General features: G+C 47.7%; 1 protein-coding gene across 19 annotated transcripts in view; it reads left to right on the forward strand.

Moving 5' to 3' along the window:
• The first annotated feature begins 6,375 nt into the window (after positions 1–6,375).
• The window catches only part of fip1l1 (factor interacting with PAPOLA and CPSF1), a 74,663-nt gene continuing 65,479 nt past the window's right edge, over positions 6,376–15,559 (forward strand). For 9 of the 19 annotated variants that reach the window (XM_033028559.1, XM_033028576.1, XM_033028601.1 and 6 more), the window contains exons 1-4: positions 6,384–6,604; positions 6,777–6,822; positions 13,390–13,453; positions 15,315–15,421. In XM_033028559.1, the coding sequence (XP_032884450.1) occupies positions 6,523–6,604; positions 6,777–6,822; positions 13,390–13,453; positions 15,315–15,421 (299 nt within the window). In that variant the 5' untranslated portion in view covers positions 6,384–6,522. Of the gene's footprint in view, positions 6,605–6,776; positions 6,823–13,389; positions 13,454–15,314; positions 15,422–15,559 lie in introns of all 19 variants that reach the window. The other 10 variants (XM_033028672.1, XM_033028628.1, XM_033028663.1 and 7 more) reach the window with 5 other exon arrangements.

The raw sequence follows: 15,559 nt of genomic DNA on the forward strand, positions 1-15,559 counted from the left end.
AAATTTTATTAGCCAAATATGTATACATACAAGGAATTTGCCTTGGTGTTTTTGCTCACAAATAACAACACGATATACATTAAACAATTAAAACTAAAACATTACAATTTAAACATGTGAAGAATGTAATAAAATACTAGAGCAAAAGGAGGCTACAGACTTTTGAGTATAGCTACTGCTCGTGGAAAAAGGTTTTTATGTCTGGCTGTCGCGGCTTTGACAGTCCGGAGCCGCCTTCCAGAGGGAAGTGATACAAAGAGTTTGGCCAGGGTGAGAGGGGTCAAAGATAATCTTGCCCGCTCGCTTCCCGGTCCTTGCAGTGTACAGTTCGTCAATGGAGGGAAGGTTGCAGCCAATAACCTTCTCGGCTGATCGAGCGATTCGCTGCAACCTCCGGATGTCATGCTTGGTGGCTGAGCCAAATCAGACCATGATGGAGAAGTTGAGGACAGACTCAATGATGGCAGTATAAAACTGGACCATAATTGCCTGTGGCAGATTGTGTTTTCTCAGCTGTCGCAGGAAGTACATCCTCTGTTGGACCTTTTTGACTGTGGAGTCGATGGTGGCCTCCCAGTTAAAGGTCCCTGGAGATGATGGTTCCAAGGAACTTAAATGACTCCACAGATGTGACTGGTGTTGTTTTTGTTCAAGAAGGAACTGCAGATGCTGGAAAATCAAAGGTAGACAAAAATGCTGGAGAAACTCAGCGGGTGAGGCAGCATCTATGGAGCGAAGGAAATAGACGACGTTTCGGGTCGAGACCCTTCTTCAGACTGATGTTGGAGTGGGGGAGCGGGAAGAAGAAAGGAAGAGGCAGAGACAGTGGGCTGTGGGAGAGCTGGGAAGGGGAGGGGAAAGAAGGAGAAAGCAGGGACTGCCTAAAATTGGAGAAGCATGAGCTTCGTCCAACACCTCCGCTCGGTTCGCAATAACCAACCTGATCTCCCGGTGGCTCAGCACTTCAACTCCTCCTCCCATTCCGAATCTGACCTTTCTGTCCTGGGCCTCCTCCATGGCCAGAGTGAGGCCCACCCAAATTGGAGGGGCAGCACCTCATATTTCATTTGGGTAGTTTACACCCCAGCGGTATGAACATTGACCTCCAATTTTAGGTAGTCCCTGCTTTCTCCTTCTTTACCCTCCCTTTTCCAGTTCTCCCACAGCCCACTGTCTCCACCTCTTCATTTCTTCTTCCCGCCCCCCCCCCCCCCCCACCCCCACATCAGTCTGAAGAAGGGTCTCGACCCGAAACGTCGCCAATTTCCTTCGCTCCATAGATGTTGCCTCACCTGCTGAATTTCTCCAGAATTTTTGTCTACCTGTGGTGTTGTTGATCGTGAGTGGGGGGGGGGAGTTCTCCTAAAGTCTGCAATCAATTCCACTGTCTGGAGTATTGAGCTCCAGGACGCCAGCTGTGTCACTTCCTGTCTGTAGGCAGATTCCTCCCTGTCCTGGATTAGTCCAATCAGGGTTATGTCGTCCGCAAACTTGAGAAGCTTGACAGAGGAGTCTGTAAAGGTGCAGTCGTTGGTGTAGAGAAAGTAAAGGAGAGGGGAGAATACACAGCCTTGCAGTGCTCCTATGTTGAGGGTCAGCGGGTCCGAGATGTGCTTTCCCAGCCTCACATGCTGCTTCCTGTCTGTCAGGAAGTTGGAGATCCACTGACAGAGGGGTTCAGGCACAGTCAACTGGGAGAGTCTGGAGTGTAGTAGCTCTGGCACAATGATGTCGAATGCAGAGCTAAAATCCACAAACAAAATCCTTGCATAGGTCCCTTGGCAGTCTAGGTGCTGGAGGTTGAAGTGCAGACCTAGGCTAAGTGTGTCTTTCACTGATCCATTGGCCCGGTATGCAAACTGCAGTGGGTCCAGCAGGGGGTTTGTGATATTTTCAGGTGTGCCAGCACGTCTTTCAAGTTTCTTCATGATTACAGAGGTCAGTGCGACAGGCCTGTAGTCATTAAGACCAGTAATCCTTGGCTTTTTTGGTACAGGAACAATAGTGGAGACTTTGAAGCAATTCTATGGTTCATTTCATATCTTCTGGCTCTCCACACACTACAATACTATTGGCCACGAATGAAGTCCTCGCATTCATTGATTGTGGATGATCAGCCATGATCACATTGAATGGCGGTGCTGGCTCGAATGGCTGAATGGCCTACTCCTGCATCTATTGTCTATTGTCATACGTGCATTTTCTAAAACTTACTGTCGGTTGCATCTTACGGATTAGTTTAGCCCAGACTTCCCACTATTGACTCCATCTACACCTCACATTACCTCGGAAAAGTAGACAACATAATCAAAGACTTGTCCCATCCCCATCATTCCACCTTCTCTCTGCTTCCATCTGGCAGAAGGTACAGAGGCTTGAAAGTGCACAACACTGAACTCAGAGACAGCTTATTCCCATGTTGGCAGTCTTTTCATAAAATGGGGTACTGTCTGATTCACCTTTACCCCATTGGGAACATTGGACTTTGTCTATGTAACTGGTGTGCTACAATACTGAAAACTATATTCTGCACCCTGTATCATCCCCTTTGCTTTATCTGGTGTACTTGAGTGTGACGATAGTATTTATGCATAGTATTATTTGATCTGTTTGGATAGCATGCAAAACAAAGCTTTTCACTATACCATGGTACATGTGACAATAATAAACATAATCAGCAAGCTGCCAGAATCAGTGGGTATGAGATACTGTATAAGGTTGGACAAACTTGGATTGGTTTCACTGGAGGATCAGAGGTTGAGGGGAGACCTGATAAAAGTTTATAAAATTATGAAAGGCATGGATGGGGTAGACGCACAGAACTTCCCGCTGCCCCTCCCCCGCATAAAAGTGTCCCGTAGATAAATCAAATCAAATCAAATCAAATCAACCTTTATTGTCATCTTGCAAAGCAACAATTGTACAGTGCAAAATGAGAAGACGTTTCCCAGGGAATACCAGAGCATCGCACACAAAACTTAAACATTTCACACATAATAACAGTAAAAACAATTCAGTCCCTGATGAAACCATATAAATAGTTAAAAGCAGGTAAAACAGCAATGTTAAAATACAGTAAAAAGTCATTTTTTGTGCAAAGCCCCAGAATCAGGTGGAGTGACTATTTAGCAGCCTCACAGCCTGTGGCAGGAAGCTGTTTAGCAATCTGGTTGTCCGGGCTTTGATGCTACGGTATCTCTTGCCTGATGGCAGGAGATTCAGGTATGTGTGGAGATGATAAACAAGATGATCATAATGTTTTTCCCAGGGTAGAGTAGTCTAAAACTAGAAGCGCAGATTCAATGTAAGGGAGGAAAGATTTCAACCTATTTCTTTGTAGGATATGTCGAACAATCCCTGTTCCAGGCATACACTGGCCCTATCGCCAAACTCTACTTCCGCTACATTAATGACTGCATTGGTGCTACCTCCTGCACCCATGCAGAGCTCACTGACTTCATCAACTTTACTACTAATTTCCATCCTGCACTAAAATTCACTTGGATCATCTCCGACATCTCTCTACCATTTCTAGATCTCACCGTTTCCATCACAGGAAACAGACTATTGACCGACATCTACCACAAACCTACTGACTCCCATAGCTATCTTGACTACACTTCTTCCCACCCTGCTTCCCGTAAAGACTCTATACCCTACTCACAATTCCTCCATCTATGCCGCATCTGTGCTCAGCATGAGGTGTTCCATACCAGGGCATCCCTCATTCTTTAGGAAACTGAGGTTCCCCTCTTCCATTACAGATCAGGTTCTCACTAGGGTCTCCTCGATATCCCGCAGCACCGCTCTTGCTCCCCCGCCCCCCTTCGTAACAAGGACAGAGTCACCCTTGTCCACACCTTTCACCCCATCAGTTGGGGCCAAGGAAAGAGCGTTCACGTCGCGGCCCTGTTTCAACCAATCTTTCCACCACCACGCACAAGAAGCACAAGAAGCGCAAGACAGACACCATTGTGCAGATGCCGAGAAGTGTGCTCAGCTCTGGCTGAACAACTTCTAATCTTGTGTGTGGACTCGATAAGAAGAAGAAGACCCCATCAGTTGTCGCATACAGCATATAATCCTCCAACATTTTCGACACCTCCAACGGGATCCCACTACTGGCCACATCTTCCCATCTCCACCCTTTTCTGCTTCCCACAGAGACCGTTCCTTCCGAAACTCCCTGGTCAAATCGTCCCTTCCCACCCAAACCACCCCCTTCCCAGGTACTTTTCCCTGCAACCGCAGGAGATGCAACACCTGTCCATTTACCTCCCCCCTCGATTCCATCCAAGGACCCAAACAGTCTTTCCAGGTGAGGCAGAGGTTCACTTACACCTCCTCCAACCTCATCTACTGTATCCGCTGTTCCAGGTGTCAACTTCTCGACATCGACAAGACCAAGTGTAGGCTTGGTGATCGTTTCACTGAACTTCCGCTCAGTCCATCTTAGGCTACCTGATCTCCCGGTGGCTCAGCAATACAACTCCCTCTCCCATTCCTAATCTGACCTTTCTGGCCTGGACCTCCTCTATTGCCAGAGTGAGATCCAGCGCAAATTGGAGGAACAGCACCTCATATTTTGCTTGGGTAGTTTACACCCCAGCCGTATGAACATTGATCCTTTCCTAGATTTCTCCCTACATCCCCTTCCTCTTCCCAGTTCTCCCACTACTTTTACTGTCTCCAACTACATTCTATCTTTGTCCCGCCCCCTCCCTGTCATCAGTCTGAAGAAGGGTCTTGACCCAAAACGTCGCCCATTCCTTCTCTCCAGAGACGCTGAGTTACTCCAGCATTTTGTGTCTAACTTTGATTTAAACCAGCATCTGTAGTTATTTCTTACACAAAGATTTCAACCTAATCTGAGGAGACGGTGATAGGTTTATGAAATAAGCTGCCTTAGGAACTGTAGATGCTGGTATAAATATGTTTTAAATATATTTGAAAAGGTACATGGATAGAAAGGTTTGTCCTCATCTCAGTCCTAACTGGACTACCCTTTATTCTTAAACTGTGACCCCTGGTTCTGAACTCCCCCAACATTGGGAACATTTTTCCTGCAGTTACAGTAAGTGAAAATCTAGCAGGCAAGCAGGATGCTTTCTCCAACCACTCCCATTTGAAGGCCACTATCTTCCACCGTTTCTACCCAGTGCTTGGTACTTACTTCCAACAGCCACTGGTTGTCCTCCAGGATGCACCGAACCGCAGCCTGATCCATGCTGGTCACCTGGGTGAATTTGGCACAGAGACTCTCACGGCAGCAGCACAACGCTTCCGGCGGCCCGGGACTCTTGCACTGGGGTTGCTCCATGGCTGGAGCTGCAGCGAGCGACTCGCCAGCCCGGCAAACACTCGCCAGACTGGCAAACACTCGCCAGGCCCGGATCCCCGTCCGCATCTGTCCCTGCCGCTGCTTCTGCTTCCATCCCTCCCTCAGCCCCGGATCTCCCACACCCACGGCCCATGCAGATGATAGGAGTTTTGACATTTTCGTTGATCACATGATTTCTCACGAGCGTGAGAAATTTGCGATCAGCGTGAGAGTGTGAGAATTTGGCGAAATGCGTGATTCTCAAGCTCAATGAGTGAGTTGGCAGCCCTGTATTCTGTTGTGCTGCAGCACGCACAAATGTCATTGTCCTATCTGGGACATATGTCAATAAAACACTCTTGACTCTATGTATCATATGTCCAATCCCTCCACAGATATTAACTGTTTCTCCTTGTTTTTTAATGAAAATACCAGCATTTGCACTTTCTTGCGTCTCCAGCATTAAAGTTCTAATTCCTTTGGTTTATCCCAGTAGGCTGCATCACTTGGATGCCCAACACCAGAACCCTGAAGCAAAAGCTCTACTCCAAACTCCGTTGTGAAGTAAATGACCAATTGGATAGACAAAAAGAAAAGTTCTAGGGTGTTCTTGAAATCTCCTGGGGGAAAAGTAGATTTCCAACGAAGGGGGATGCCCGACCCATGAACATTCAAATTGAAATGGAGAGGGAATTAGGATTAGAATCCTAAATCTATTCATACGTGATGCACGAAAGTTCAATATAAATGACAGACGAACGAATGCACCAGTTTTGCAAATGCCCACTCCATCTGAGACTTCCTGCTCAACCTGTTGCAGAGTCTGTGGACCCTTCTAGGCCTCATCAGTCACGCAAGAAGCTGCAAAGCAAAAAGCCCTTGAAGGACGGCGCACGCAATGATGGGGGGGGGGGGGAAAGGCTTGTAAATTCAAGTTCAAACATTAAGCTGGCGAAAATGTGACTGGAATAAGGAGAGACGCCGACATTATCCCCATCACTGACTGATCTTTGCTCAAGCCTCAGCCAGGGGGGCTGATGAGGAAGCGGCATTGGCTTCCGGGTCAGACAGCGGTGGGCCGGCCGGCTGGTGTTGGTGTTGTGCTGCCTTCCCTTCCCTCCCCCGGTTACAGGTGTCCGGCTGCAGGAGCGGCTCTGCCTGCGGGTCTGTGTGTGAGTGAGAGAGAGAGCAGCAGCGCCGCCATGTCAGCCGAGGCCGAGAGCACCACGAAGGAGCCCGGCGCGGGCAAGGACGGTGAGGACGAGGAGCAGTGGCTGTATGGAGGTAGGAGGAGTGGAGGCTGGCGCTGGCGCCGGGGCCTGCTCGCCGCTGGCGGGCAACGCAGTGAAGAGCGGAGCGGGGCCCGGCCTTTGCCACCGGGGGCTCGGCTCGGCTCGGCTCTAAACCCGGTCTCCCTCCCTCTGATCGATGTAACCGTCCGCTCTTGTGATTGCAGATGAAAACGACCCCAATAAACAGGAGGATGAACCGGCAGTTGACAGGTGGGCTCTTTCTTTCTTTCTTTCTTTCTTTCTTCCCAATTCTCAAGAAGGTCTGGCCGGGGCCTGCTGTCGGTTCCTCCCATTTTCCGCATCCTGACCAGCTTTTATTTTTTTAAAGGTGTTTTTATTGTTTTGGGAATGTGAAGAGGAGACGTTGTGACCTCAAATTCAGCTAATGAATTTCTACCCAATGTTAGGAACCTGAGTGAGGATGGGAAGGATGCTTGACAGATAGATAGGCCGTGTTTATGATTCTGCTTTCCTCCATGTTCCTGGAATCTCATTTCCGTTTCGTTCCAATAGCCCATGAAACATTTAACTGAATATTTTGAAAATTGCGTGTCTTTTTTCATTCTGGCTTTGTAAACTAAAGCATATTTTTGGCTATATCCTCTGAATGATTTAGACAGAAGGAACTTCAGATGCTGGAATTTGGTGTAGAACACACTTGTGTGCTGGAGTGTAACTCAGTGGGTCAGGGATCATCTCTGGAGGACATGGATAGGTCATGTTTTAGGTTGAGAACCTTCTTCAGACTGATTCAATAAATGAAAGATACAGCATGGAAACAGGCCCTTTGTCCCACCAAGTAAATCAACCATCGATCACCCGTTCACACGTGTTGTAATTTAGCACACATTTCCATCCAGTCCTTGCACTAGGGGCAGTCTGCAGAGGTTCATTAACCGACAAACCCACATGTAGTTGTGAGGAAAATGAAGTACTCGGGCGAAACCACGCAGTCATGAAGAGTGTGCAATCTCCATAGAGATTACCTTGGGTTAAAGGTACACAAAAATGCTGGAGAAACTCAGCGGGTGCAGCAGCATCTATGGAGCGAAGGAGATGGGCAACGTTTCGGGCCGAAACCCTTCTTCAGACTGATAGGGGATGGGGGGAGGCGGGGAGAAGAAAGGAAAAAGGAGGAGGAGGAGCCCGAGGGCTGAGGTAGGAAGGGGAGGAGACAGCAAGGGTTAACAGAATTGTGAGAAATCAATGTTCATGCCACCAGGATGCAGACTCCCCAAGCGGTATATGAGGTGCTGTTCCTCCAATTTCCGGTGTTGCTCACTCTGGCCGTGGAGGAGGCCCAGGACAGAGAGGTCGGATACGGAATGGGAGGGGGAGTTGAAGTGCTGAGTCACCGGGAGGTCAGGTTGGTTAGTGCGGACCGAGCGGAGGTGTTCGGAGAAACGATCGCCAAGCCTACGCTTGGTCTCACTGATATAGATCAGCTGACATCTAGAGCAGCGAATGCAATAGATGAGGTTGGAGGAGGTGCAGGTGAACCTCTGTCACACCTGGAACGACTGCTTGGGTCCTTGAATGGAGTCGAGGGGGGAGGTAAAGCGACAGGTGTAGCATCTCTTGCGGTTGCAAGGGAAAGTGCCCGGGGAAGGGGTGGAGCGGGAGGGAAGGGAAGAATTGACAAGGGAGTTACGGACGGAGCGGTCTTTGCGGAAGGCAGACAGGGGGGAGGAGATGGGAAGATGTGGCGAGTGGTGGGGTCACGTTGGAGGTGGCGAAACTGACGGAGGACTATTTGTTGTATGTGCCCGCTAGTGGGGTGAAAGGTGAGGACCAGGGGGACTCTGCCCTTATTGCGAGTGGGGGGATGGGGAGAGAGAGCAGTGTTGCGGGATATGGAGGAGACCCTGGTGCGAGCCTCATCTATAGTAGGGGAGGGGAACCCCCGTTCCCTGAAGAATTAGGACATTTGCGATGCCCTGATGTGGAACACCTCATCCTGGGAGCAGATGTGTCGTAGACGGAGGAATTGGGAATAGGGGATGGAGTCCTTACAGGAAGCAGGGTGGGAGGAAGAGTAGTCAAGATAGCCGTGGGAGTCAGTGGGTTTATAGTGGATGTCGGTCAGAAGACTATCAGCTGCGATGGAGATAGTGAGGTCAAGGAATGGTAGGGAAATGTCGGAAATGGTCCAGGTGTATTTGAGTGCCGGATGGAAGTTAGTGGTGAAGCGGATGAAGACAGTCAGTTGTGTGTGGGTGCAGGAGGTGGCACCAAAGCAAGCGTCGATGTAGCGGAGGTCGGGGATGGGGCCCTGGTACGCCTCGAACAAGGATTGTTCGACGTACCTGATAAAGAGGCAGGCGTAGCTGGGGCCCATGCGCGTGCCCATAGCTACGCCTTGTATTTGGAGGAAATGGGAGGAGTCAAACGAGAAGTTATTGAGGGTAAGGACCAACTCCGCTAGGCGGAGGAGGGTATCAGTGGACGGGTATAGGTTGCTCCTCCGGTCGAGGAAGAACCAGAGGACTTTGAGACCATCCTGGTGGGGGATGGAGGTGTAGAGTGGCTGAACGTCCATGGTGAAGATGAGAGGATGGGGGCCTAAAGAATGGAATGAGCGGAGACGACGGAGAGTGTTTGAGGTGTCTTGAACATAGGTAGGGAGGGATTTAACCAAGGGGGATAGGATGGAGTCAAGGTATGTGGAAATGAGTTCGGTACGGCACGAACAGGCAGAGACAATGGGTCTACCAGGACAGTCAGGTATGTGGAATTTAGGGAGAAGGCAAAATCGGGCCGTGCGGGGCTGGGGAACGATGAGGTTGGAGGCTCGGGGGGGGGGGGGGGGGCATGGCGTCGGTGTTGATGAAGTCGGTGATGGTGCTAGAGATTACCTCTTACCTTGGGTTAAGATTGAACCTGCATATCTGGCACAGTGAGGAGGCAGCTGTGTCACTGCAGCTGGTAGAGCTGCTGCCTCACAGGAGGGAAAATTACAAAGACTTTCTTTGTCAACATTTAGCCTTTTGGGAAAAGGCTAATAGTGTGCTTGCACTGCTCCAAGGTGTTGTTCATCGACATTAACACCTAAGTGGCAGTTACTCAAGATCACACTCTGTGGAATCTAAGGTTCAGCAAAGACCACGAAAATAGTGAAGAAATGCAAACAAAATCTGCAGGGATGAAAATCAGTATTAAAGTTAGATGTTTAAGCTGCAGATGCTGGAATATCGAAGGTAGACAAAAATGTTGCAGAAACTCAGCGGGTGAGGCAGCATCTATGGAGCAAAGGAAATAGGTAACGTTTCTTCAGACTGATGTGGGGGAGGGGGGTGGAAGAAGAAAGGAAGAGGTGGAGCCAGTGGGCTGAGGGAGAGCTGAGAAGGGGAGGAGAAAGTAGAAACTACCTGAAATTAGAGAAGTCAATGTTCATACCGCTGGGGTGAAAAGTGCCCAAGCGAAATATGAGGTGCTGCTCCTCCAATTTACGGTGGTCCTCACTCTGGCCATGGAGGAGGCCCAGGACAGAAAGATTCGGAATGGGAGGGGAAGCTGAAGTGCTGAGCCATCGAGAGATCAGGTTGGTTATTGCGGACCGAGCGGAGGTGTTGGGCGAAGCGATCGGCCAGTCTACGCTTGGTCTCACCGATGTAGATCGGCTGACATCTAGAGTAGTGGATGCAATACATGAGGTTGGAGGAGGTGCAGGTGAACGTCTGTCGCACCTTGAACGACTGCTTGGGTCCTTGAATGAAGTCAAGGGGGGAGGTAAAGCGACAAGTGTAGCATTTCCTGTGGTTGCAAGGGAAAGTGCCCGGGGAGGGGATGATACGGGTGGGAAAGGAAGAATTGACCAGGGAGTTACGGAGAGAGAGGTCTTTGCGGAAAGCATACGCGGGGGAGATGGGAAGATGTGGCGAGTGGTGGGGTCACGTTGGAGGTGGCGAAAATGACGGAGGTTTATTTGTTGTACGTGACGGCTGTTAGGGTGGAAGGTGAGGACTAGGGGGACTCTGCCCTTGTTATGAGTGGGGGGGATGGGGAGAGAGAACAGTGTCACGGGGTATCGAAGAAACCCTGGTGAGAGCCTCATCTATGGTAGGAGACGGGAACCCCCGTTCCTGAAGAACGAGGACATCTCCGATGCGGAGGCTTTCACCAGGGTCCTCCTCTTCCTTCCTTTCAGTTTAGTGGCCATTTAAGACGGCCTGCATGACGCGTGCGATAATGTGCTCGGACGAAGTGCGTAGTTACCATTCAGAATTATACTCAATGAAGCATTCACATATTATTTCTGCTTCAAATAAAGTCACAAACATAAACATACTCACCAATCAAGACATGATATATACCACAATGACATGCAGCAAAATTATAATACAGTATATACAGTATCTCAACTCTTTTTACATGTAGCGATAAATGCAATTTCTATTATTTCTTTCCACTTCCAAACAAAAATGTGGTTGGATTATTCAGCGTCTGATCAACTTCGGTGAGACCAAGCGTAGGCTTGGCGATAGCTTCACACAACACCTCCACTCAGTTCGCAATAACCAACCTGATCTCCCGGTGGCTCAGCAATTCAACTCCCCCTCCCATTCCGAATCTGACCTTCCTGTCCTGGGCCTCTTCCATGGCCAGAGTGCGGCCCACCGTAAATTGGAGGAGCAGCACCTCACATTTTGCTTGGGCAGTTTACACCCCAGCGGTATGAACATTGACTTCTCCAATTTCAGGTAGTCCCTGCTTTCTCCTCCCTTTGCCAGCTCTCCTTCAGTCCACTCTCCTCCTCTTCCTTTCTTCTTCCCGTCCACCCCCCACCCTCACATCAGTCTGAAGAAGGGTCTAAACCCGAAATGTCGCCTATTTCCTTCGCTCCATAGATGCTGCGTCACCCTCTGAGTTTCTCCAGCATTTTTGTCTACCAATTCACACAAGTTCTGTTATCCCAGTTTCCTCACCCACTCCTTACACATTAGGGGCAATTTTACAGAGACAAGTTAACCTACAAAGCCAAAGCGTCTTTGGGTTCTAGGAGGAAATCCACACGCTTGCAGGGAGAATGTGCAAATTCAACACAGACAGTGCCCGAGGACAGGATCTCTGGCGTGTGAGGCATCAAGTCCACCAGCTGTGCCACTATATTTTGTTTTCCAACACACAAAAAATTATACGTTGATAACTTTAGTTACTAAAAAAAAAGAAACTATCCATTTTCAGTCTTAAATCTCCAAGTGACGCTATGTCCCCCTTTACAGCTACTGTATGTTTTAATTCAGTTCAAGATTATGGGGCAGTACATTGGCCATAAAGTTGCTCTCTAAAAGTGCCAGAGACCCGGAATTGATCCTGAATATGGGTGCTGTTTGTATGGAGTTTACTCCTTTTCCCTTTGATTGCATGGGTTTTCTCCGGGTGCTCTTGTTTCCTTCTACATTCAAAAGGTAATATTTTCCTTTGGTCCAGAGATGCTTTCTGACCTGTTGAGTTACTCCATCTTTTTGTGTCTATCTTCAGTTTAAACCAGCATCTGCAGTTCCTTCCTACACACACGATACAATAGAAATTTATTAATCCCATATTCTGTTGTGCTGCTGCAAGTAAGGAGAATAAAACACTCTTGACTTACGTCGCTAATGTGTGAGATAGAACTAGTGCATGGGTGATCGGTGGTCGGCGTGGACTTGATGGGCCGAAGGGCCTGTTTCCACGCTGTATCTTTAAATTAAACTAAAAACATTAAAACCAGAGGAAATCTAAAGAAGGATCTCTACCCGAAACGTCACCCAATTTCTTCTATTCAGAGATGCTGGCTGCTCCATGGAATTCCCCCGCACAATTAAAGCATGGAATAGTCTTCACCCTACCATAGTTACCCAACCAGACGCAACTAAATTTAAGGTAGTACTTTTTTCCCAAGAACCCTTTTTTGCTTAAGTCCAAGTCAAGAGTCAAGAGAGTTTTATTGTCTTGTGTCGCAGATAAGACAATGAAATTCTTGCTTGCTGCAGCACAGCAGAATATGTAAATATAATACAGAACAGGAGATAAAGGTTCAGTGTGTCTATTTACCATAGACCATATATATACACAATATATAAACAGATAAAGTGTAATAGGCTGTTATTTTTTGTAGTTTGGTGGTGGAGGGTCCACTCCAGTTTAAATTTCATTTGGAATATTTTTGGAGGACCAGGAAACCAAGAAACAAGAGTTACTCCAGCTGCAGGGAGTGATTCTGCGTTGGTTTTCACGGTCTCGGCGAGGCGGCGACCAGACAGCAATGGCGACCAGATCTCCCACAATGCCAAGGGCGGGAGAAAGTGCCTGGCGCCGACCAGTTGCCGTGGCAGTGCATATGTGCAGGGCGGCCGATGATGTGCTGGCTGTGGTTATGCGCATGTGCAGGGGGAGGATGTGCAGGCTGTGGCAGTGCGCATGCGCAAGGCGGATGAGGAGCGGGCGGAGAGCAGAGTCCCGGCGGCCTGAACACGGATACGGATGGCGGGCGGAGACGGAGATTGGCAGAGAGAGAGATGGAGAGGGGGGCCTGCTCAGAGTTGAACGATAGGTGTCCCGGGTGCTTGCCAAGCCGGGCAAAATGGCACGGCTTTTAGGTTGCCCGAAGAGACTTTAGGTGGCCATTGGCACCCGGGCAACCATTAATTTCGAGCCCTGCATTGAAAAGTATGTAATTTGGCCATTCAGTTGAGTATGATTTTGAAAACTTTCAATTTTATTTTATATTTGCATTCTGATACTTATTTAGATTTGTTATTTCACTTGTGTTTTTAATCTATAACATGTTTTTAGCATGGAAGCTCCTGCTCCAACTGCTGCTATGGAAGAAGCTAGAGGGAATGGTGTGGTGAAAATGGTAAGTTTCTAAATGCCAATTTTGAGGTGAATTGTATTGGAATTGATTAGTTTATGCTGACAATTATGCCTTGTTAATTCAAATACTTGTCTGGATGTTTCTTAAATGTCATGAAATTATCTGCTTTGACCATCTCGAATGGCAGTGCATTCGAGATTTTAACCACACTCCAGTTGAATCCATTTTCCCCTCAGATCCCTTTTCAACCTCCCTATCACTGATGGGGACGAGTCAGAGTATAGAAGTGAGATCGACCGACTGACCAAATGGTGTCAGCACAATAACCTGGCCCTCAACACTAGCAAAACCAAGGAACTGATTGTGGACTTTGGAAGGGGTAGGATGAGGACCCACAGTCCTGTTTATATCAACGGTGGAAAGGGTCAAGAGCTTCAAATTCCTGGGCGTGCACATCTCTGAAGATCTCTCCTGGTTCGAGAACACTGATGCAATTATAAAGAAAGCACATCAGCGCCTCTACTTCCTGAGAAGATTACAGAGAGTCGGTATGTCAAGGAGGACTCTCTCTAACTTCTACAGGTGCACAGTAGAGAGCATGCTGACCGGTTGCATCGTGGCTTGGTTCGGCAACTTGTGCGCCCTGGAGAGGAAAAGACTACAAAAAGTAGTAAACACTGCCCTGTCCATCATCGGCTCCGACCTCCCTACCATCGAGGGGGTCTATCGCAGTCGCTGCTTCAAAAAGGCTGGCAGCATCATCAAGGACCCACACCATCCTGGCCACACACTCATCTCCCTGGTACCTTCAGGTAGAAGGTACAGGAGCCTGAAGACTGCAATGTCCAGGTTCAGGAATAGCTACTTCCCCACAGCCATCAGGCTATTAAACTCAACTCAAATAAAACTCTGAACATTAATAGCCCATTATCTGTTTATTTGCACTTTATCTGTTTTTTTATTCATGTGTGTATATATTTATATAATGGTATATGGACACACTGATCTGTTCTGTATTCATGCCTACTGTATTCTGTTGTGCTGAAGCAAAGCAAGAATGTCATTGCCTATCTGGAACACATGACAATAAAATCTCTTGAATCTTGAATCTATCTCCTTAAAACGATACCTTATTGTATTTGACACCCCTACCTTAGCCAAACCGTCCCCCTCATTATTTTATGAATCTCTCTTAGGTCACCCGTTGGCTGCTTTGCTCCAGAGGAAACCTATCTTCCTATCGAGTCTCTCCTTGTAACCAGAATGCTCCAATCCATTTCACATCCTGGTTAATCTCCTCTGCAGCTATCCAACATATTCACATAATTTCAATAGCAATGCAGTCAGATCTGCATACTTCAAGTTCAGACTGGCAAATGTTTATTCGGGCTGTAAGGTGTTGTCCCAGATATTTCATTCAATGCCACAGCCAATAATGGCATTCCTTATACCTTTAGAACCTTTATCAAGCTCTGCTGATACTTTCATGGGTCTCTGCACTCATACCCCAAGACCCCCTCTGCTAAATCAATAGACCCCATGCCCCTACCATTTGATGTTTATATCCTCCTATTGTCTCCCCAAAGTGTACCACTGTATTTGTCAGGGTTAAAAGCCATTTGGCATTGCCCCCCCCCCAACCTTCCCAGTGTAATGTATATTATGCTGTAGCTTTAAACATCCATCACCATCTTCAGCACAATTTTTTTTCTATTCTCTACTAACCTACTTATTTTGCCTTGTATATTAATTGTTTGGATGTGAATGTGTAACACAAGGTTTTATCCTGCTTCCAATATAGGATTGCAATAGGAGTGTTGAGGTTACATTGACTGAAAATGTAGACTTTAGTTCTAAAATGTTCTGTTTAGTTCTAAAATATAATTATTCCCTCATTCTTTAGAATCCTGCAGTTGAAGGGGAGGATGAAAGTGACAGTGATAGTGATGATGACGATGATGATGTTCAAGTCACCATTGGGGACATTAAAACTGGAGCACCACAATATGCGTAAGTTCCCGTGCTCTACATTTGTGAATACATTTGTCATTTGAGATGGATAATGCAGTTCATTTAAATGAACTCTTTGATCTTTTGAAGTATTCCAAACACAGATCGACAAACATAACTTGCATGTACACTGTGTTC

The sequence above is a fragment of the Amblyraja radiata genome, chromosome 1, assembly GCF_010909765.2.
Source record: "Amblyraja radiata isolate CabotCenter1 chromosome 1, sAmbRad1.1.pri, whole genome shotgun sequence".
NCBI classification, from domain to species: Eukaryota; Metazoa; Chordata; class Chondrichthyes; order Rajiformes; family Rajidae; genus Amblyraja; species Amblyraja radiata.